We start from the raw sequence: 21,269 nt of genomic DNA, 5'->3' as shown, positions 1-21,269 counted from the left end.
TATTTTCACTGTATTTATATATCCTTGATACCCTTTAACTAGCATGGAGTTTTAACCTGGATGGCTTGTCTATATACTAGGCTATGGATTACTAGACCACCCCAAGCCATGATAATAATTAGTCGCTGTCACAATAACTGTATACCCAAATATCCGCAAATATTGACCTTCAAGTAGGGTCAATAAATAGCCATACCTTCACGTTAAACCCAGAGTCAGTGAAGTGTATTGTGATCCAGCTCTAGTCTGGCGATAGGATTCCTATTACCACTCGATCCCAGCGAACCAAAGAAACGCCAGCAAATGCCCGACATGAATTGAATGATATACTACAGCTAATCCCAATATTTGATAACACCCTCCAAACCAGCCGTGGCAACTTTACTAGTCTCTTGAGGATGCCAGTCCACACATGTAACAGCAGAGCCTTCCTTTCCCCCTGCCTTAATTTTATGCCACATCTTGCCTGTCTTCCAATCCCAAAAGCACACATACCCACCACTATCGCCGGATGTGACAAATTGGCCATCAGGACTGATTGAAACATCAATCGCATACCCTGCATTGTTATGCCCTCTAAACAGTTTCTTTCTGTTTTGGCGGAATTTATCTGTGGCCCCATAAACAACTATACTATTGTCTCCTGACTGGAAAGCAACATATTTGCCATTGGGATGAGGAGCTGCACGGACAAGAGCGTAGAGGTGTGGTTCGGCAATGAATTTGATAGGCACCGGGATATTGTACTCCCAAGCACGAAGTGATTTATCGTCTGAGGTGGAAATAAAGCGGCGGTTATTATCGACAAAGGTAATAGTGTTGACAGCATCAAGATGATGATCGTATTCTTGAGTAATAGCACCTGTACGAATATCAAATTGAACGATTTTTTTATCAGACATGCCCGCCAGGAACTCGTGAGAATTGTCGGGGTCTGGATTGAACCGAACGACATGGGGTGTTTTCCCCGTTGTAAATCGCTGGATGCATTTTCCGTACTCTGTATCCCAAAGTTTTATTTGCCGGTCATATGAAGCAGATAAGAAAGTAGCTCCGGTTGGGTCAAAAGTGGTATCGGATACGGAATTGGCATGTCCGGAATATGTGCGAAGCAGTTCTCGTGAATGATACACGTCCCATAGTTTCACTTTGGAGTCTGCAGATGATGAAAGCAGAAGATGGCCAGAACCTGGGAAGAAGCGCAACGATGTGATTGGTTTCGTGTGCGACTTCCAGGTGTGTATCAGCTTCTTGGGTATGTAATTCTTCACACTTCCTGACTCTTTCTTGAGATCGATATCCAGATCCTGGGGCACATGCATATATGTCCGTCCCAGATAGTCGCGCTCTTCGGTGCCATGGAACTCCGTAGTTTCTGCGCTAGATAAATCTTCCTGGTAGGCCGTAGCCTTCTTGTCCATTGCCGGCATGTTAGGCGGAACAATAGCTTCTTCGATATATTCTTCATCACTGCCCAGTTCAGCTAGGGCCTCGGCCTCTCTATCAGCTAGCTCGTCGTCTTCGTATTTTGCCCAGGGTCCCAGGTACGCCCCTTCCCCTTCAACAATGCTTGAATCACCCTTTTTTTGTCGTTTTCGCCTTATAGAAGCACTCTCCTCCTTTGAAGGTCGCATTTGCACCACATCTTTCCCTCCGTACCGCGCCACCTGTTCCATATTTCCTACAAAAGCTCCTGGTTGTGTTGGATCTTTGGTATAACCTAAACTCTGAAATGTGCGCTGCTGCGTGATGAAGGTCGCCTCGCTTATTGCGGCTTCTTCGGCGTATCCGGTGAGTACATTCTTTCTCTTTACTCCGGAATTTTCATTTTTAAAAGGGTTCGCTGGTCCGGCTTGAGGTCGCGTGAGGTCATCATAGGTTGCATTATATGTCAGCGCAGTATCAGTTGGTTTTCTAAGCATTAGATGCAATTGTGACGGGCCCTATAGTAGTATTAGTAAAGGAATCAGACCGTCCCTCGAGCTGGGGGTTCAGTAGTAAGAAGGGGACCAAACCTCTACCGGGACATCTGGCGCCGCAACTACAGCCGGTGCCTGGTTTGACTTGATGGGTGCAGAGCCCATATCATCATCACTTGAGGAGTCATACTGTGTTCCTAGTAGCGACGCCATGATGGAGTATGGAAGCTTGAGATGATATACCTCCAAATATTCGTGATGGGAGAGTTTTATCAAATGCACTGCGTAAATAAGTTGGTTATGTAATCACTAGCTATCGCAGTCAATTCATTGGTCGACGGCTGTGCATGATAGAAGTGGTCTATCTCCTTGTGCTATGGGATATCTGAAGACCGACAGCTTACTTGTAAGAGTGAAGAAGAAGAAGCGTTTTATGGCAGAAAATGTATACAGCACACCGCCTGGCCCGTCTAGGTAATAACTTTAATTGTACTTCCAATTTTATTTGAACATCTTAGAAACTGCATGAATATACAAAAAGATCTTACAATTGCAAGACCAGCTTAATAAAGTCATAATACTGAGAATAAACTAAGAGATAAACACCATGGGCAGGACTAAACGCTCTGGTGAGTTTCAAGGACGAAAATCATGCCTAAGTAGCGGAGACTGAGCCATGCTAGGGAGCATTTCAATGCGGGATGCCGGCCAGGCTGGCATAAAAAAGCCAAGGTCGAACTTGAAGCAGAGCGTATCCACGTCTCGCATGGGTAGGCATGAGAGTACAAATGATGTACTCGGAAGCGAGTATGGGGTATCCGAAGGGGATGATTGGTCTGATGATGGTCAAAATGGCTTGGATGACGCCCGGTAAGGACTTGTGCTCCCGACCAAGTGTCAGTGGAAAGTTAGCCATGTAAGGAGTCTAATTCCTTGGTATGGTTTAGGAATGCGTTAAAGAACCTGCAAGCTGCCATAGAAAAGGCAGAGAGAAACGACACCTTTGCAAAAGACATGGAAAAGAAGGTGAGAATAGACGAAGGGAGGCTGAGAAATATGGTTAAGAAGGAAGAGGATGAATGGTAAGTGAATGCTCGCTTGACGGAGGGCAACACGGCATTGATACTCGAGCCTCTGAAACAAACCACATTCATGTTAGGCACAACGAAGTCGAGAACTTCCAATCCCAGTTTTCTTCCCTTGTCAAAATGGTCCTATCATCCAAAAAGAACAAGGTCGACCTTACTTCATCCGGACTCGCGGAGGTCACCACTTCAGACGCCATGCAATCTGCTGGTGACCATCCTCTATACCTCAAAACACAAGGCCTTCTCGAGTCTGCCAGGGCTCTGATTAATGGAGTGGATAGCATCAGCACGCATGCATCAGAAATCAAACTCCCCCAGGATCCAAGGGAAGGGTTTGAGAAGGACACTGCTGAAGCACGTCGCCTTATTGTCCATGGAGCCGAAGCAACTGCCATGGCGCTAGAAAAGCAATTGGTATATAATAAAAGCAACACACGACAAGCAAGCGAGAGAAAACTGCGAGATAGAGAGGAAGAAGAATTCCTCAGTGATAGCAATCTGCAAGCAATGTTCGAAATGGGAAGAGAGGGTCTGAACGAAAGCGCTGAAGATGGCCAGAGAGCTCAAAGCTGGGGCTTTGTGGCACATCAGCTGCAGAAAGGGATGAGGGAGCTTGTCAAGGCCTTGCCTGGGCATTGAGGGTTAAATATCACCCCTCGTCGTCCCCATTCGTCCTACCATCCCCTTTTATTCCAACTTGTACCGATATTCATTAGTACTTTAAAGAGTTTTTATCTTCTGCTTCTGCTTTTTCACTGTCACCAACTTTTATCACGTGATACCAAGACTTTCCACTCGCTTACTTTTTTTCATTTTCCGCCCACACAAAAAGTTGCTTTATGGACTTTTTTCGATATCTTCAACGCCTGAACGACGGTAAGTAACAGCAACAACCAGGCCAACCACTCCACGACGTCAAGGTAAGATGCTCCCCGTCTGCGATTCCGTACCCCCGAATTGGCCTTTTTCTTGTTTAATAGTCTGTCATGCTGGGAGGGAATTGGCCTGAGAGAAGCTGACAAGTCTCGAAAACAGATGGGTGCCCTCAAGTATGTGGAAGAACTTCAGAAGAAGAAGCAGTCCGATGTGATGCGCTTCCTCCTGCGCGTCCGATGCTGGGAGGTGAGAAAAACAACCCTACAGTCCTTTCCCTAGCCCGAGAGCGAGCGAAACCGATTCATCAAAGACCTGGACCGAGTTTGTCGAAACAACAATCCGACGAGGACCATGGCCGGAGAGGAATTCGCTTGATCTGTGTCTTTTTGCTCTTTTCGATTTCTGTGGCACACACACGAAATCTGCACCTGTTGTCGTTGATTTTGCAGTGTGCCTTGCTATACACTCGTTGAACTTTGCTGAGAGTGCATTAATATAGCTTCGTCAACTCAATGTCATCCACCGTGCTTCCCGACCATCTCGTCCGGACAAGGCCCGCCGCCTCGGATACAAGGCTAAGCAGGGCTACGTTATCTACCGCATCCGCGTAAGACGTGGTGGCCGCAAGCGCACTGCCCGCAAGGGTGCTACTTACGGTACGCACAATCTATAGTATGTACGATATGGTGATGGGTGGCTAATATGAGTCTAGGCAAACCCACCAACCAGGGTGTCAACCAGCTCAAGTACCAGCGATCCCTCAAGTCCACCGCTGAAGAGCGTGTTGGCAAGCGATGTGCCAATTTGCGCGTCCTCAACTCCTACTGGATCAACCAAGATTCCACCTACAAATACTACGAAATCATCCTCGTCGACCCCCAGCACAAGGCCATCCGCAAGGATCCTCGCATCAACTGGATCGTCAACCCTGTCCACAAGGTAAACCTCATCCGAATCCTCTTCTTGCCGTATGGAATATACCGCTAACCGCTGTCAATTCCTTTACTCTAGCACCGCGAATCCCGTGGTCTCACTGCTACCGGCAAGAAGTCTCGTGGCCTCAGCAAGGGTCACGGTTACAACAAGACCACCGCCGGCAGACGGAAGACCTGGAAACGACTCAACACCCAGAAATTCTGGAGATACCGTTAAATGTAATGAATGGTTTGGGCTTTGCGGGATTTCAGTTTTGTTGTCATGTTTTACCAAAATTCTTCTACCACCTTATTTCCCCAAGCATGCGCAACTACTCTCGTCGTGTTGATCTATGCATGCCATAGCAAGAAATGATATAATACCTGGCTATGAAAGAACCCTGCGCCACCCAATTCTGTCCAAAAAAAGAGAGAGGACTCTCGCCTCGATAGCGTCCTCCACCTTGCGCCAAACCTGATGAATCTACGTATTTTCCGGCCTGCCCGTAGCATGTTCCAACGCTGTCTCTAACCACCTTACTCTCATGTCTTCTATTCATCAGATCACTCTCTATAGCCATCTACACACATAGAATATGCGTGGTTGGCATGTTAACTTCCTGAGTAAACTATAAACCTTGCGAGCATCCTTAGGTTATTTTCTACCTTGATTCCCAAGCTTCATCTCAACCTTAGACACTACAAGCTTGCGGCTTGAGCTGAACGCAACTTGGTTGGCCCTCGCAGTTAAGCGATTCGTCAGGAAGGGCAGTGCTTGCTGCCAGACCCAGGATGCTGCTTCTGCTGGCCAAACTGCTGCTGCCTCGTTGCTCGGGACGCGGCGGGAAGAAGCACTCAACTACTCGACGCCTTTTGCGACTAGAGATCTCCGTTTCAGCTCTGAGACAACCACTATATATCTCGATTCTCGAGCAATATTATAACTCTTTCTTACCAGCTTGTTCTTTGTTGTCACCCGACTCAAAAAGTCATCGGACCTGCGCCTCGCATGCGCTGATGGTTTTCGCTGTTGGCCAACCTTCCGCCAGATTAGGACGGACGACAAGCTGTCAGTGATATTGCTTGTTAAAAGCAGATCGCCGGCCTCAAACTGCCTCGTCGAAGCCTCCTGAAGTGTTTTACGTGCGCCTATATTGTGTCTTGAGCCTCGAGTTGGGATAATGGCCCCTACATGGGTATCTCGTTTCACCCATAACGGCAACAAGCCTTCGAATACCAGTCCTCCCGCCACCGACGGCCATACGGCCTCCCAGCTACCATCGACCTCCTTATTGTTCCCTCCAAGCCCGTCTACAGCACAGTCACGGGCTATTCCGGTTCGTGGCCATTTTCGGTCTACCAGCAATCCATTTCCGACTTTCTTTGCAGGGAAAAGGAGAGGGGGCCATGGTGGGACGGGTGATCTCATAGACTTCGACGAGTCTACAGATGGCGACGATGGATTACACACCATCATTACAAACGCTCGCTCTTGCAGCCCACAGAAGCGCGGTGGCTCCGACGGTTATACGGAGGAATATCGGAAACGCAAATGCATGACATGCGATCACACCAACTCATTCCCCTACACTAAAAAGGGGTTTCGGTGTGGAAAATGCGCGACAATGAATGATCTGGAGCCCTACCATAGTAGCAGATCACGGCGTGGCAAACCGGAGGAAAAGCTACGGCCTGATATTCAGCCTCAAATCAAAGGTGAGTGGCTTACAAGATTGGAACATTCTAAATGTCTTTTTTCTAACATATGTCTTACAGTTACCATTGAAGAAACACAAAATATTATTGACCATTGTCTTGTTTCATACCTTTCCACTCATCTTGGAGAGCATAGGGTCCGCCAGGTACGGAAAAAGGCAAACTACAGCCCTACTAGGAGAGATAATGCCAACTCATATAACCAGAGCGTAACCCCTTCTGGGGGTAGCAAGGTCGATATGAATGAACCCTCCCTGTTAGCTCCTAATGTGACCATAAACCCCGGGGACTCCAACACTGTGAAAAAGGGACGTCCCGAAGAGTCTGTCTATGATAAACGCAACGAACGGCTAGGCTCTCCTGCTCATCGCGTGGATCACAGACGGATAGACGCCAGCGCAGATTTTAGAGGAACGACTGCCGTATTTCACGATTTAGAACAATACATCACAACTTGCTTTGATGGCTGTGAGGCTCTTAATAATTCATTTTTAACCGGAAGGACTCGCTATTTTCGAGCAGCGAGTGAGGGCTCCCAACCATCCATGAGTATATCAAACGCAGCGCAGCCACCTGTTCCTGCCGACCACACAGTTCCTAATCTCGATGAAAAGACCATCCTACTAGGGAACATTGCAGAAAATGGGTCCTGGTGGGCTGAAAATCGAAGGTCTCCGAAACTCAAGTCAGCAACCGATGGTCCATCATCGAAAATATACGGAGCTAAAGCCAGCTTCACTAATTCAAGATCACCTCGGATTAACTGGCCAGAGCTCTTGGAATGGTACCACCTTGTTATCCACGCTGGCGAATCATGGAACAGAATGGTTCTGGACATACCTAGTGTCGGAGATGCTACAAATGAACCCAACACACCTACAGCTAAGGATGTAGCAATTATGGCACAACTGAATGAAGTAATAATGGAATCACGGTTTACTGTTCGGAAGACGTTACTACGAGCTACGGAAAAATTACTCCAGCGACCAAAGCGGCCGCTTGTAAGTCCGGATGATACCCGGTTCTTACTGATATTGCTCGAAAACCCGCTTTTATACTCCTCCAATTCTGTCCCTAGAACCCCTTCTGGAACTTCGCCTTCCATGGGAGGAAATCATGGCCATCCAAGATCACAAGGCTTATCCACCTCGCCATATAGCAGCTCTTCCCCTGAAAAAGGCCGTCTACACCCCCCTCCGGGCATAGAAGAGCTGTCAAACCTCAGATATTCGGTCTTAAAGAGGCTATTCGGGTTGATATCTAATTTATCCAACGAATGTCACCGATCCCTTGTTGTATGGTTCTCCAGGCTCTTGTCAAGCCATTTCCAACGACTGGTGGAGATTGTCAACGGCTTTGTGACTTTTCGGCTGGGTAAATGTAACAAAAGGCAGTTAACTAGAGCTGAGCACGGAGTTAATCTGGGAAGATATGTCCCTACCTTCTCTGCGCCCGGGACTGTTACACCTGCACAGTTGCACACTGCCCTACAAGACAACCCTGCAAAATCACCGACAGGTGAAAGCAAGTTAGTGAGTTATGCAGACGATTGGCAAATTCGTGCTGCTGCTCGTGTCATGGCCCTTCTCTTCAAAGCAAACGGCTTGCGAAACGGCCGAAAACCTGAACCTGGCTCCAGTTCAAAAGATGGCCCATTAAGCTCAAATTTGAATGACAATCGCCTGAATAAGCTTGCTATAAGCTGTTTCTATAATGCGCGACTGGATTATGCTGACCTTATTCTAGATTTTGAGGCATGGGAATCCCGCATTGGAAAGTTTTCCTTCTGTCAATATTCATTTTTGTTAAGCATATGGGCCAAGATACAGATTATGGAGCATGACGCCCGTCGACAGATGGAGGCTAAGGCAAGGGAAGCCTTTTTCGACACCATTCTTGGTCGGAGAGGAGTAAGTCAGTATCTTGTACTGAAAGTGCGAAGGGACTGTTTGGTCGAGGATAGTTTACAAAGTGTAAGCGCTGTTATAGGATCTGGTGAGGAAGATATCAAAAAGGGGTTACGAATAGAATTCGCAGGCGAGGAAGGCATCGATGCTGGAGGCCTACGTAAGGAGTGGTTCCTTCTTTTGGTGAGAGAGGTTTTCGACCCCCTCCATGGTAAGACCTTGAATCCCCCCGATGAAATCTACATGTTGAGGGTAGTATTAGAACTTAACTGACGTCGTTTTCGTAGGTCTTTTCCTTTACGATGAAGATTCTCAGTATTGCTATTTTAACCCATACTGTTTCGAATCCTCGGAACAATTTTTTCTTGTGGGCGTGGTCCTAGGATTAGCGATATATAACTCGACCATCCTTGATGTTGCGTTGCCTCCATTTGCGTTCCGGAAGCTTCTGGCGTATTCACCATCAAACATCGCACCTACATTATCCTCTCCACCTCAGCCATTCAAGCCTAACTTAGATGATTTGGCCGAACTCCGGCCCGCGTTAGCGAAGGGCCTGCGACAGCTCCTAGAATATGACGGTGATGTAACTGAAACATTCTGTCAAGACTTTGTAATCCAGGTTGAGCGCTATGGTGAGATGATCCAGATCCCATTGTGCCCTGGAGGGGAGAAGAAACAAGTGACGAATGACAACCGACGCGAATTTGTGGACCTCTATGTGCGTTATATCATCGATGGGGCGGTGTCCCGTCAGTTCGAACCGTTCCGACGCGGCTTCTTTACAGTATGCGGAGGAAATGCACTCCACCTGTTTAAACCCGAAGAAATCGAGCTCCTGATCCGTGGCTCAGAGGAGCCGCTTGATATTCAATCCCTTCGAGGGGTGGCAATGTATGAGCATTGGCCCACCTCCTCGCCTGACCGTGAGCCAGTCGTGAATTGGTTTTGGGAATTCTTTGAAAGTATCTCAGCCAAAGATCAACGTAAGATACTCGGCTTCATCACGGGCAGTGACAGACTTCCCGCCATGGGAGCCGTCAACCTCGTCATTAGGCTGATGTGCCTAGGCCCAGACTCAGAAAGATTTCCAACAGCGAGGACATGCTTCAATGCGCTTGGATTGTATCGATATAAAACGCGAAGGAAGTTGGAGGAGAAACTCTGGCGAGCGGTAGCTGAGAGTGAAGGCTTTGGGCTGCAATAATCCGTTGGGCTTCACGTATCTGTGGTTTTGTGTGATTCAAGTTCACATCATTCAGTCTTACTTCCACCTTCGCGGTGTCATATGAAACCTTTGCATTTCTTCCACCCTCCATTCTTCCCCCAGATGTCTTCCTTTGTCATGGTTTCCCATTTCGTTGTGCATTGACTTGGGCAAGTTATATGCCTTTTGGTGCCGGCATCCCTCAAAAGGCATCATTCATATATATGTACGCACCTGTGTCCGAAGTATACGTAGACAACAAGAGGCCAATGGCTTACATTTTTCCTTTGACCAAAATTGGACAGCTTTTCCCAATATTCTTCAGGCCAGCGCAGTTACTATATCGTCCTCGAGCTTATATTCAATCTGACATCTTATTAATGGTGCGTTTTTTTTTTTTTTTCGGCATTAACTTCCCGCCCAGCGTTCATCGAATTGGTCGCGCCATTTATGGGCAGACAAAGGCCCGGAATTTTCTTTGATTGCCCACGTAACAATATAATAGGCTGTTACACTGCATCAACCCAACCCACAAGGGCTTATTTGAACGAGTTATAGGCCATGGGTGGTAGAGGCTTAGATAGTGCCTGTTTGTTGATATTAGTGCTGAGAACACGTTGAGTAAACATCACCACAGGCCTGTCTTGTTGAGAGGTCGTTCCGGGCCCCGGCGAGATCGTCTTGCCATTACCAACCAGCAGATAGAAATAGAACATGCTCAAAAGAGAAAAAAGAAAATATGTGTATAAGTCCGTCGATAAAAGCTCGAGATCCGCCAAAGCTGTTGACTTTCGGATATCAAATCAAACAACAAAAAAAAATTAAGCACATCACGAGCCAAATGTGAGGCGGCTTATGTAATAATTCAATCCCATTTAGAGTTTTTTTGCTTCTTTTACGAAAGAGAAGGAAAAAAATGGCGGAGACCAAAACCCAAGGCAAGGAGACCGACCAAGCCCAAGGCATGCATGCGGATACCACTGGTGCTCGGTGCTTCGTACATCTCACTGACTGGGGTTATCATGCCTCTGGATGGATGCGTTGGCCATGCTATATATATATACCCCTATACATAGTGTATAGTACAGAGACAGGGGCTCGTTTGATAAGGGGGTAATATATACTCCGTATATGCTGGAACATGCCGTGACTTCCATAGCTCCATTAGCGGCGCTCTTTTCTAGCCCAGTTCTCCTGGCTCCATAACTGCCGAGTAGTGAGCAGTTCTGTGGGGATGAGGAGGGGGAGGGGCAAGAGAGATAAGATGGCATCTGTTGGTGGCTCCGTTCGGTTGCCACCTGTTTTTTCCCCGGCGAGAGAGATAGAAGTTCGTCCTTCGGCCGTTTCGGGCATGTATTCAACATAGTATGTACTCCGTAGTAGAGGTGAAGGGTAAAATAGGGGAAAAAGAAAACATTGCAGGGTCGAAGTTGTCCAGTTGATCTGTTGACTCGCAAGGATTCGATCTAGATGGTCGTCCGGAAGCGATTCCTGCAACGCGCCTTTTATTTTCTTATCCCCAAGAAGGAATCTTGGGTTGAGAAAGTAGTTTCACCGCTCTTATATCGTAGCTTTCCCCATGCCCTTAGTTGGTCGTATGTACTCTGGCATATCTGGCGTGCACGTCTGTCTCGTTTCTTTTTTTCTTCTCTTTCCTTCTTTGCGTCCTCCTGTACTCCGTATAGTGTAGTTGTTCTGGCAGTGTTGGTGGGTAGCTAAACTAGCTCCATTGGCTTCTCTCTGATTCTTCTCCAACCCACTGGCCTTCACAAAGCCGGGCACCACGTATGATAGCTTCACCGTCCTGTCCTGACTCCAGTTTTTAATGTTTGTTGTCAATATTTTGTCTCTCTCCCGGCCAGTATAAATAGTTCGCATCGTCTTCTCGATTGGCCTCTCTCTCCTTTGTTCTCTTCATTCACCACCAGCTGCCCCTCAGAAGGATATAAAAAGAAACTCCCCACAAGGTGAGTTATAGGCAGCTTCATCTTCTCATCAAGTTCATCAAGCTGATAATCTCTCGCATAGCAACCTTCATATTCCATTAAAATGGCTTCTCAACTCCCAAAGAACATGAAGGCGCTCAGGTGAGTGCCTTTTCCTGCTTCGGCGTTAGTCTATCAAGGCGACTTGCTAATATCGGCTGGCAGATACTCCAAGCCTGAGGAGTTCGGTATCGTCAACATCCCACTTCCAGAGCTCAGAGAAAATGATGTTATGGTAAGTCTGCATATGTTAGCCCTGACATAAATCGGAGCTGCACGCTGACAAATATGTGTAGATCAAAGTCAAGGCCTGTGGTGTCTGCGGCACTGACCTCCACATCCATGAGGGTGAATTTTTGGCCAAGGTGAGCTCTTAGTGACCGTTGAATTGTGAAAATGATAGCTCATAGTTCCTATAGTTCCCTCTAGTTCCAGGACACGAGACTGTCGGTGTTGTTGCAGCCGTCGGCCCAAAGGTCAAGGGATTCAACATTGGAGACAGAGTTGTTGCCGATAACTCTGAGCTCTGTGGAGAGTGTTTCTACTGCCGCCGCGGTGAGGAGCTCCTTTGCGAGCATTTTGAGGCCCATGGTGTCACTATGAACGGTGGATTCGCTGAATACTGCGCATACCCTGGTATGTTTAAAAATAATTTTTTCCCCATAAAGTTATTGATGCATTCTAACTGTGTGACTTGTAGCCGGCCGTGTTTTCAAGATCCAGAACCTCTCTGATGTTGACGCCACTCTCCTCGAGCCCGCTTCTTGCGCTGCTCACGGGCTCGACAAGATCAGCCCCAAGATGGGTTCCACCGTTCTCATGTTCGGTGCTGGCCCAACTGGCCTTGTGCGTCATCTAACCTATCCCTGTTCCTTTTTTGCGTGGGTTTTGATATACTGACGGACAGTCTGGAATAGGTTCTTGCTCAGATGCTCCGATTGAACGGTGGTTGCAAAGTCGTCATCGCTGCTCCCGAGGGTTTGAAGATGAACCTTGCTAAGAGCCTCGATGCCGCCGACGAATACATTGAACTGTCCCGCAAGGACCCAAGCGCTCAGTTTGAAGCTTTGAAGGCCGCCAACCCATATGGTTTCGACATTGTTGTTGAGGCCACTGGAAGTGTCAAGATCCTCGAGGATGCTATCAACTACTGCCGTCGTGGTGGAAAACTCGTCGTCTATGGTGTCTATGCCAACAAGGACCGTGTCAGCTGGGCTCCATCCAAGATCTGTAAGTCAATTTTTTTCCTCGTGATATCGGCATCCTTGTGTTTTGTAAGGCTCCAGGCTCCTAACCTTTTCCTTTCTCGACCCAGTCGGTGATGAAATCACTATCATCGGAAGTTTCAGCGAAACCTACAAGTTCCCTGCCGCCATTGACTACCTTGACTCTGGAAAGGTCAAGGTCAAGGGTATCGTCAACAAGACCTTCAAGCTCGAGCAGTGGGCTGAGTGCTTGGAATCCATGAAGAACAAGTCTGCCATCAAGGCTGCCATCACCTTTGACTAAATGTTCTTTGGGTTATGCTCCTCCTCGCCTTAATACATCATATTCACGACCATTTTTCATTCTGGAGTCGGGCCTTTGGTTTGCTTGATGATTATTGCCTTGGTGGTGCCTTTCATGAATGACGCTTTTTAGATTCTCAGGGGAAAAAGGGGACATGTCATTTTCTACTTCTTCACAAGATTCAAAAAGGGAAAATAGGGCCGTGCTGGATCAAGATATCGGAAATAATGAAGGTACTTGAGGTGTTGATGAATGGATCCCCAGCGTTACTGCCGCTGGTTTTGTAGTCAATAATGGCTTCAACCCTAGCTAGACAACATAGCAATGGATAGAATCTCAACATCACCTTGTCTCTGTCCTTCAACACGACTTTTCAGGTGTAAATTCCAGGGAGACCGTGGTTTCTCCATTATAAGTACGTTGCCAGATGTTTAAGTAAATTTCAGATGAGACGTGAGATCAACCTTGGGAGCAAAACTAGAACTATAAGTCAATAGTTCAACCTGAGGCTAGATATAGTTAGGTACCTACTTACCTGGGTAAGTATTAATAGCGAGTTTTTCATTATAAAATCGCCCTTTTATTGAGAACATCCTTCTAATCAACACGTCAACTAAACAGTTAACCATCTGTACGTTCTTATACTGTGCCCTCACCCATTCTAATATGGACCAAAGCTGCCCGCCCAGCCTGTGTCGGAACGGTATAACTCATGTTCCGAAATAGTCGGGTTTCCCCAGATGATTAGATAATCCCTGATCACGTGATATTTGGGGAACCATGTAGCTTACTAAGATACTTTCCTCTGTTGACAAGATAAATTCACTACTCTGGAGCCCCGAAGGCCTACCTTACTTTATAGAAGCAAACCCGTGAAGAAGTGAATCATAATGGTCAAACCACTATCCTTTAAAGGCGATAAAAAGTCAAAAAAGAGAAAACGACAGCATGATGACAACGAAGGAAAAACAATAGCCGAACCCTCCAAGCCAACCGCTACGGACTTTGAAGCAACAGCTGATGAGGACGGTCAGAATTGGGTCTCTGCCAATGCTCCAGCTGATATAGCAGGGCCCGTTTTGATTGTATTACCGTCGACCCCACCATCCTGCATTGCATGTGATGTCAATGGCAAAGTATTTGCCAGCGAGTTGGAGAATATAGTAGAGGGAAATCCAAGTACGGCAGAACCACATGATGTTCGACAGGTATGGGTAGCAACAAAGGTTGTAGGGAGTGAAGGGATTAGCTTTAAAGGCCATCATGGAAGGTATGTGCTGCGTTTGTCTAAAGAACTTGATTTACTGGCCAAAGGGATGACAGTGATGATACGAAAGCTAACTGCCAATCCCCCCCCAAAAAAGATATCTTAGTTGCGATAAATATGGCATTCTAACTGCCAATTCATCTGCTATTTCAGCTCTCGAGTCCTTCATCCCAATAAATTGTCCAGATTCCCCCGGAATGATATCTCTTCAAATATGCGGTGGTGATATGGAAGCATATATTTCCTCCAAAGAGCCTCCTCCCGCCTCGACTTCATCTAGAACATCTATCGAAATTCGCGGGGATGCAACTGAGATCTCATTTAACACTTCCTTCCGCGTCAGAATGCAAGCTCGTTTTAAACCGAAAACAAAATCTGCAGCCGCAAAAGAAAGCAAAGCATTGGAAAAGATTAGTCGGAAAGAATTAGAAGAAGCTGTAGGTAGGAGATTAAATGACGACGAAGTGAAGAGATTGAGAAGAGCACGAAGAGAGGGGAATTATCACGAAGAAATTCTCGATGTTAGGGTTAAAGGAAAACACGATAAGTTCGCTTGAGCATGTTTCTGCAGCCTCCATCAACAAGTCACCCTGCCACGAGGCGTTTTGGTGATCAATAACGAAAACAGGAAACTATGAAGATGGAAATATAACAGCATCACAAGGTGACTGACATGGGAGGCGGCGTATCAATGGCATTCGGGTATATGCCGGAATGTTAGATTCTCATATGAGTAATGTTGTAGGTCACCAGCGATATAATATAGCCAAGCCCTAAGGGACAGACAGTGGGAGGAATATACAGCTAGCATTGACTGGTCATTAACGTAATGTGAAAGTGCCGCTATCATATCATATATACCAATCCCCTCATCAACGAGAAGAATCACCATACCAAATATACAAATTTCCTTGGAAAGAAAAACCTGGAAATCCATGAACAACTGTCAACGCCATTGCCCCGGATAATCGCCCTCAACGCATGCATATACCCAAAGAAAACCCCAATGAGTGCAAAATAAAAAAGAAACGGTGATATATAATGGCAGTAAATCAAACACAGCTTGCAACCACTATTCATGACATTACATCATCTAAATATAGGGAACAGCCGGTGCGCCAGTTTAAGCCCTAGTTGAGGAAGTTAGAATCATAGACAGAAACAAAGATAGAATGTTGAGGCGGTAGCACTAGAGAGGTACAGATAGGGCTGGGATTTTGATCTTACATTTTGGTCTCGCTGCATCTCGTTCCCTCTCTTCATCTTCAGCCATCCTATCATTACCAAGCATAGCTACTGCTCTTTGGCGCATTGCCTCCTGCCGTTCCGTGCTAACAGTACTAGTGCGCGATCTTGGTTGCAAAGCAGATAACGGGATTATAGAAGTAATATTTGTGGAATTCCCGTGCTGGCGTTCTCGTTCTTCCTGGATTCTTCTGGCTAACCGCTCTTGACGAACCATCAAGTTCGTTACAGTTTCCGGGAAATAGCCAACAGGGAGAACACTGATCTTGCACACAGGACACAAACTGCTATTTTGCAACAAGAAGTTATCGATGCATCCAGGGTGGAATATATGTCGACATGGCAGCTCCCGAACGGTGGTCTCCCCCGGGGCATAATCTTCAAGGCAAATGGGGCAAGTGCATTGTGAGAATGTAAGTTGACCGAGGTCCTGGTTTAAAGGTGAAGCTTGAATCCGGGCATCTGCTTTTCTCCCTGATCTCGCGGAGTGTGTGCCACCATTAGATCCTCGGGTGTTACCACCAAATAGGTGTGAGACAAAGCCTCGTACAATGGGCTTCTTGGCTTCCAAGTGGTTGGATGTGGGTGTTTGATCAATATTCGACGGGACCATTGTGACGGCCGGCGCTGGGGCCATGATGTTTCCATCATTGGCATATGTATAGAGGGGCATCTTATCGAGGATATGTTGTGGCACATTCAGCCTTTTTATTCCCAACATCTCCAAGTCTACCTCTCCAGCTTGAATTCTGCGTTGCAATGATATACGCCGTCGTCTCTGGATAAGGCGCATTAAAATGGACGATATAATTATGATAATTATGAGCACACCAAGAACCGCTAAAAGGAAAATCCAGAGATTTGGCATCAAACTCCGGCCTCGTGCTAGAAAAATGTCAGTAAAGAGAATCTCTTTAACTTAGCTGTTTGTCGGGTTTTTATTACCAACGTCAACTCGAGCGAATATCCTAGCCCGTGCCATAGGGCCGAATTTGCTACTAAGTTCATCGCCATACGGAGCGGATGACAGATTTCCAGAATATATCGCAGCTTGGTGAATTAACTGTTGCCCATACCCTCCAGGAATAGCATAAACCGGGAAAGGGTGATTTAATTTCCATGTATCGTCATTGCCTATCTTCCAGTTTGTGCTATTTCCTAGTTTATAGGTTGAGTTGTCGGGCATATAAAAAACAGAGCCGACGACACGGTCGTCATTTGCTGCATCCAAGAATGCGAGGGTGCAATTCGGCGATATCCAGGGAGCAAGTGCGATAAGAGCACATGGAGGTTTCGGGAAGTCAGAGCGTCGGGTGACATTAGTAGGAATCAGGCTCTTTGCCTCCTCATTGCAGTCGTTGTTAGAAATCTGGGGCACATATAATAACCCGCTGATGGAATCTCCGGGTCCGTTGGACGAAAGCGTTACAACATTGTCACCTAGGTCGAGTTGATAAGATACTGTATCCTAAAGAAGGGCTATGTCAGTATCCGGGTGCTCAAGAGGCTGACGGGAAACTCGGGTGGGTTTTCTCACATTTAGAGAGGCTGGCGCGTCGCATGTTTCTCCTGGTAAAACCAGTGTGCCAGCTCGAAAAGAAGTTGACGCTGGGCGGCGTTTGTGTAAGCGCAAGTCCATGGAAGAAGCCGGATCGCACCAGGCGAATAGGACGACAGACCACACTTACCCATGGCATAAGTAGGATACAACAACAGGCAGGATCCCAAGTGCGATGGTGAAGATGCACTCCGACTTCGGCTCGATTCTTCTATCGATATGCCACCGATAGAATCCGAGGTTGCAGAGGAGGAAATTATATTATCAGAATGTTTTCCAAGTATTGTGAGCGGGTCTTGGGGAAGTGATTAAGCATTTATAACTAGCCCCGTCTCCAGCCGCAAATCATGTCCAAACACCATCAGGCATGCGTAGGGACTTTGGCACTGTGACCAGGATTGACTCGCTCGAATACGATGACAAATATTAATCCTGAGCGTTAATCAGATCCAGGATGGTATTTGGCAAAGGCCGGTACCTCAGGCATGAAACGAGCGCAGAGAATGGCGATCAAGTTATTCACATTTTCCAAGCAGCATGGTGCAGGATTTATGTATTCCTGGAGCATCCGGGTGATGAAGCCGTGGCTGAGGCGCGGGGAAATCTGACGTTTGTTGGAGAGCGCTAGCAAGTCAATTAAGCAAGCCCCTAATTGCACGACATCCAGCCTGATCAGCATTTGAAGCTTGGCTCGCAGGCCCACGAGACTGTGGTGAACCCTCCAGCCTGGCTATATTTATCAAGCTCTAGATCGCCAGTCGTATGAAGTACGCGGAGGCCGTAGTTAATGTGAGACGATACACTCCGTATAGTCGCAGTTTTGAAGCCAGTGACACGTTCGCTTAGTTTCATGGCCAGTTTCTCACTCCCTTTCGTAAATGCCCGCTTGTTATTGATTAACGTCAGCAAAGAGACATTGAATACGGTCGGGTTTTTCTGCCGTTGGAGGATGGGCTGCAGCGACTCGGTTACAACCATGCCACACCTACATGGTGTATCCGCGCCACTGGTATCATAAGCGTATTGTTTCCAAATCTCACCGCCCAAAGTCTGCCGTGTCAAGAGAAGTTGCCCGTGGAATCATTTTCCTTTTGGTTCCCTTCGGCACGACGGAGCCGCCGTAGGCTCTGGTTATGAAGGAAGCTTTCACGGGGTCTAAGCCACAGAATATTCCATTCTATCCATGTTTCAGGTAACTTTTCACCCTTCACAAAACTGCCATCAACTTAATAACTTATGGAGAACAAGTGCCGATATATTGGGCTGTTAAAACTCAACCTGGCTCGGCTGTCCAGTTGTTTAAACATTAATGAGTGGCTTCTCAGGGTAGAAATCTAATACAGTTAGCAGTAAGAAAAAGGCGCCAGGAAAGTCATCTACCTATACATCTTGTCATCTCAAGCCACCTAAACCTGGAATCAGGCAACCTGAGCCTTGATGACCCCCCAAACGCTCTGGTTTTTCTCGTAATGTGCAAGCTGTCTCAAGTGGCTTGAACTTCAAAAAATTCAAAAAATACTTTTTTCCCCTCAAGCCAGAATAAGGTTTGGATTACATAACATTATGCTTATTAACAGAGTTAAGCACGGGCCAGTTCTAAAACGGGGCAAAAATGCGTCAATGCGTCAAGTTTGTTCAACGACACGAAGAAGAACGCGGAAGGTTGCAAGCTGAAGTTGAGATTGATATAGGACAGCCTCTGGCCACCGAAGTTACATGTTATACCGACTACCGACCTGTGGATTATACCGGAAGCGACCTTATCTCTGCAGACGATTCGAACGCGTTTCCCGCTCCGTTTACCTTTCTTTACCAAGATGCCTCCCGGTCTCGGGAATAAGAACAAGGGCAAAGGTCGCGAGCCTAGGGCTTCTAGAAGCCGGAACACAACTCCCAGCTCTGCTCTAAGCACCAGCGCCAGCACGGTTACGGGAGTTAACCCGTCAATGGGGTACCTTGATAACGATGTCTCCAAGCTACTCGTACCGAATGGTGTGCAATATTCTGATATTCTTGAGAAATTCGGAGGAGTGGGCCAAATTCCGGACCAGAAATCACTAGAGTCCCTTGTGGACCAATTGAAAACCCTCGGCCAGCTTGCAGAGACTCGAGAGGATGCGTGCAACGCCGGCATGAGGGAACTGTCGCAAAAACGTAAAGAGGTGTTGGAGGAGCAGAGAGAACGAGAACAAGTGGATCGAGATGCTGAGGAAAGGTTAAGAATGAAAAGAGAGGCAGACGATGACGAGGAGGAAGCACGAATTTTCAAGGGAGGCAGGATTAAGAAGCGGAAGGAGAAGAACATTCCTAAAGAGGAGCGGCCGCTCTCTCATGGTGCTCATGGTGTTGCAAGGCAAGATGGCCATGAGGTTAAAGCTGATGGTAAGCTGAGATTTTGGCATTCCAGTGGTGGTGACAACAGGGCCGTACGCTTGATTGTTGTGGCCTTACATATCGTACCAAGTCACTAACGCATATACTTAGCATCCCATAAACGAGGGGGCAAAGATGCTAGTATGGGTTCACCCAAAAAAGCACGGAATCAGCCTTCAAGTGCATCATCTCTCTCACCACCCTCACTCCATTCCCCCCCTCCCGCTACCGCTGGGTCAACCGCGGGGAGCCCTGAATCCGTGGATAGTTCCGATTCCCGTCAGCCAGAGCCTGCGCCGGCCGTTCATCAATACCAAGTTTTCGGTCCTGATCCATTATTATTCGATGATCCCACAGTATATCATATTCGAGATGTCACGCCTAATATGACAGTCGAAGAGAAAAAGAAAATTTACAGCGTCGCAAGCTTCCCGGAATCCGATTTGAAGCATTTGATGGCAGGTGAACCGCCGGACAAGGATTTTAGCAATGCAAAGCCCACAAATCAAGTGAGCGCCAACACGTTTGCAACATATCTAGAACCCTACGTTCGACCCCTTACCGAGGAGGATATAGCGTTCCTAAAGGAAAAAGTAAGTGTCTGCCCCGTTATTCTTTTAATTACAATACTTACTTTGGCCGTACAGGGTGATCGTGCCACCCCTTTTCTTATGCCACGCCGTGGAAAGAAACATTATACCGATATTTGGGCAGAGGAGGACGGTTTAAACATAGATTCTACCAGTCAGGACCGAGATAAGTTGCCTCTAAACCAGGGCCGGGGTAGTGTTGAACAAATCACGGATGAAACTTGCGAGACGGATCAAGTCTCAGTTCCTCCAATGCTTAGTCGACTATACTCTCTTCTACGCTTTGAAAATCGCACGCTCCCCGATGATGCGGCTCAGCCAGGGAACGAAGAGACGGCTGTGAACGGAAATGCAACCGCTGACGGCCCAATGGATATCGACCAGCCAAACGGAGAAACAGAACCAAAGGCGCTAAGTTCAGCTACAACGTTCCCCGAGTCTTCTTTAAGCGGGTTCAAGGTTCCCGCCGCCAAATTAGACCATGCTCAGCTGGACGAACGACTCAAAGCTGAACTACGGTATATTGGTTTCCTAGGGCCCGAGGATAATCCAGACTATGACGCCCATTATGATGATGACATTGCTGAGAGACTCCGCATTCTTCAATCTGAGCTCAAAAAACAGATGATTGTTAACGGTGCACGGAAAACACGCCTGCTAGATATCGCTCGTGAACGCCTAGCCTATCAGGAATATAGCACGATTCATGATGACCTGGACACTCAAGTACAGCAAGCCTACCTTAAACGAACACGCACTCTGGGCAAAAGCAAGAAGGGCTCACATGCGAAACATCGCCCTGGCGGAGCAGGCGGAGGCAGTCATCCTGTCAGTACAGCGGGTGTTGGCAGACCTGGAATTGGTGACATGGCCCGTACCCTTATGGATCGCCGTAAGAGATGGATCGATTGTATCGGCCCTGTCTTCAAAGACTGCAAGTCTACTGTTCCTGGTAAAGATGAAACTATCTGGGATCCCGTATTAATGGCGGACTTTGAGAAGGCGGAACTAGAGGGATGGGATGAAGAACAAGAGTAAATGACGAATGCCATCTTAGCTCGGAGTACTGTCTTGACTGTACATATACCTTTCATTTTGGGTGATTGTCCTTTTAT

The 21,269-nt window shown here is 47.1% G+C and overlaps 9 protein-coding genes across 9 annotated transcripts; 6 read left to right on the top strand and 3 right to left on the bottom strand.

The window, feature by feature from the left end:
* Positions 1 to 335: 335 nt before the first annotated feature.
* On the bottom strand, positions 336 to 2,132 carry MCYG_02443 (pre-mRNA-processing factor 17; the record flags this gene model as incomplete). The annotated part of the gene is made up of 2 exons (XM_002849463.1): positions 336 to 1,943; positions 2,016 to 2,132. 2 exons carry the CDS (start codon positions 2,130 to 2,132, stop codon positions 336 to 338), a joined length of 1,725 nt encoding a protein of 574 aa, XP_002849509.1.
* A 394-nt stretch (positions 2,133 to 2,526) lies between these two features.
* MCYG_02442 (conserved hypothetical protein) lies at positions 2,527 to 3,646 on the top strand (the record flags this gene model as incomplete). The annotated part of the gene is made up of 4 exons (XM_002849462.1): positions 2,527 to 2,548; positions 2,603 to 2,789; positions 2,867 to 3,001; positions 3,079 to 3,646. 4 exons carry the CDS (start codon positions 2,527 to 2,529, stop codon positions 3,644 to 3,646), a joined length of 912 nt encoding a protein of 303 aa, XP_002849508.1.
* Positions 3,647 to 4,042: 396 nt separating this feature from the next.
* MCYG_02441 (60S ribosomal protein L15) lies at positions 4,043 to 5,193 on the top strand (the record flags this gene model as incomplete). Its single annotated transcript, XM_002849461.1, has 5 exons — positions 4,043 to 4,129; positions 4,206 to 4,331; positions 4,383 to 4,539; positions 4,596 to 4,822; positions 4,895 to 5,193. The coding sequence occupies 5 exons, from the start codon at positions 4,043 to 4,045 to the stop codon at positions 5,033 to 5,035; spliced, it is 738 nt and encodes a 245-aa protein (XP_002849507.1).
* Positions 5,194 to 5,978: 785 nt separating this feature from the next.
* MCYG_02440 (ubiquitin-protein ligase E3A) lies at positions 5,979 to 9,627 on the top strand (the record flags this gene model as incomplete). Its single annotated transcript, XM_002849460.1, has 3 exons — positions 5,979 to 6,513; positions 6,574 to 8,631; positions 8,708 to 9,627. 3 exons carry the CDS (start codon positions 5,979 to 5,981, stop codon positions 9,625 to 9,627), a joined length of 3,513 nt encoding a protein of 1,170 aa, XP_002849506.1.
* Positions 9,628 to 11,676: 2,049 nt separating this feature from the next.
* MCYG_02439 (L-threonine 3-dehydrogenase) lies at positions 11,677 to 13,121 on the top strand (the record flags this gene model as incomplete). Its single annotated transcript, XM_002849459.1, has 7 exons — positions 11,677 to 11,714; positions 11,778 to 11,847; positions 11,909 to 11,977; positions 12,032 to 12,248; positions 12,313 to 12,458; positions 12,530 to 12,842; positions 12,928 to 13,121. 7 exons carry the CDS (start codon positions 11,677 to 11,679, stop codon positions 13,119 to 13,121), a joined length of 1,047 nt encoding a protein of 348 aa, XP_002849505.1.
* Positions 13,122 to 14,011: 890 nt separating this feature from the next.
* Positions 14,012 to 14,945, top strand: MCYG_02438 (conserved hypothetical protein; the record flags this gene model as incomplete). Its single annotated transcript, XM_002849458.1, has 2 exons — positions 14,012 to 14,391; positions 14,486 to 14,945. 2 exons carry the CDS (start codon positions 14,012 to 14,014, stop codon positions 14,943 to 14,945), a joined length of 840 nt encoding a protein of 279 aa, XP_002849504.1.
* A 632-nt stretch (positions 14,946 to 15,577) lies between these two features.
* Positions 15,578 to 17,272, bottom strand: MCYG_02437 (conserved hypothetical protein; the record flags this gene model as incomplete). Its single annotated transcript, XM_002849457.1, has 3 exons — positions 15,578 to 16,518; positions 16,579 to 17,101; positions 17,171 to 17,272. The coding sequence occupies 3 exons, from the start codon at positions 17,270 to 17,272 to the stop codon at positions 15,578 to 15,580; spliced, it is 1,566 nt and encodes a 521-aa protein (XP_002849503.1).
* A 358-nt stretch (positions 17,273 to 17,630) lies between these two features.
* MCYG_02436 (uncharacterized protein) lies at positions 17,631 to 18,169 on the bottom strand (the record flags this gene model as incomplete). Its single annotated transcript, XM_002849456.1, has 2 exons — positions 17,631 to 17,839; positions 18,058 to 18,169. The coding sequence occupies 2 exons, from the start codon at positions 18,167 to 18,169 to the stop codon at positions 17,631 to 17,633; spliced, it is 321 nt and encodes a 106-aa protein (XP_002849502.1).
* Positions 18,170 to 19,008: 839 nt separating this feature from the next.
* MCYG_02435 (transcriptional adapter 3) lies at positions 19,009 to 21,192 on the top strand (the record flags this gene model as incomplete). The annotated part of the gene is made up of 3 exons (XM_002849455.1): positions 19,009 to 19,573; positions 19,676 to 20,157; positions 20,212 to 21,192. 3 exons carry the CDS (start codon positions 19,009 to 19,011, stop codon positions 21,190 to 21,192), a joined length of 2,028 nt encoding a protein of 675 aa, XP_002849501.1.
* Between the last annotated feature and the right edge of the window lie 77 nt (positions 21,193 to 21,269).

The sequence above is a fragment of the Microsporum canis genome, genomic scaffold (genome assembly GCF_000151145.1).
Source record: "Microsporum canis CBS 113480 supercont1.2 genomic scaffold, whole genome shotgun sequence".
NCBI classification, from domain to species: Eukaryota; Fungi; Ascomycota; class Eurotiomycetes; order Onygenales; family Arthrodermataceae; genus Microsporum; species Microsporum canis.
This window is presented reverse-complemented; position numbering and strand designations above follow the sequence as displayed.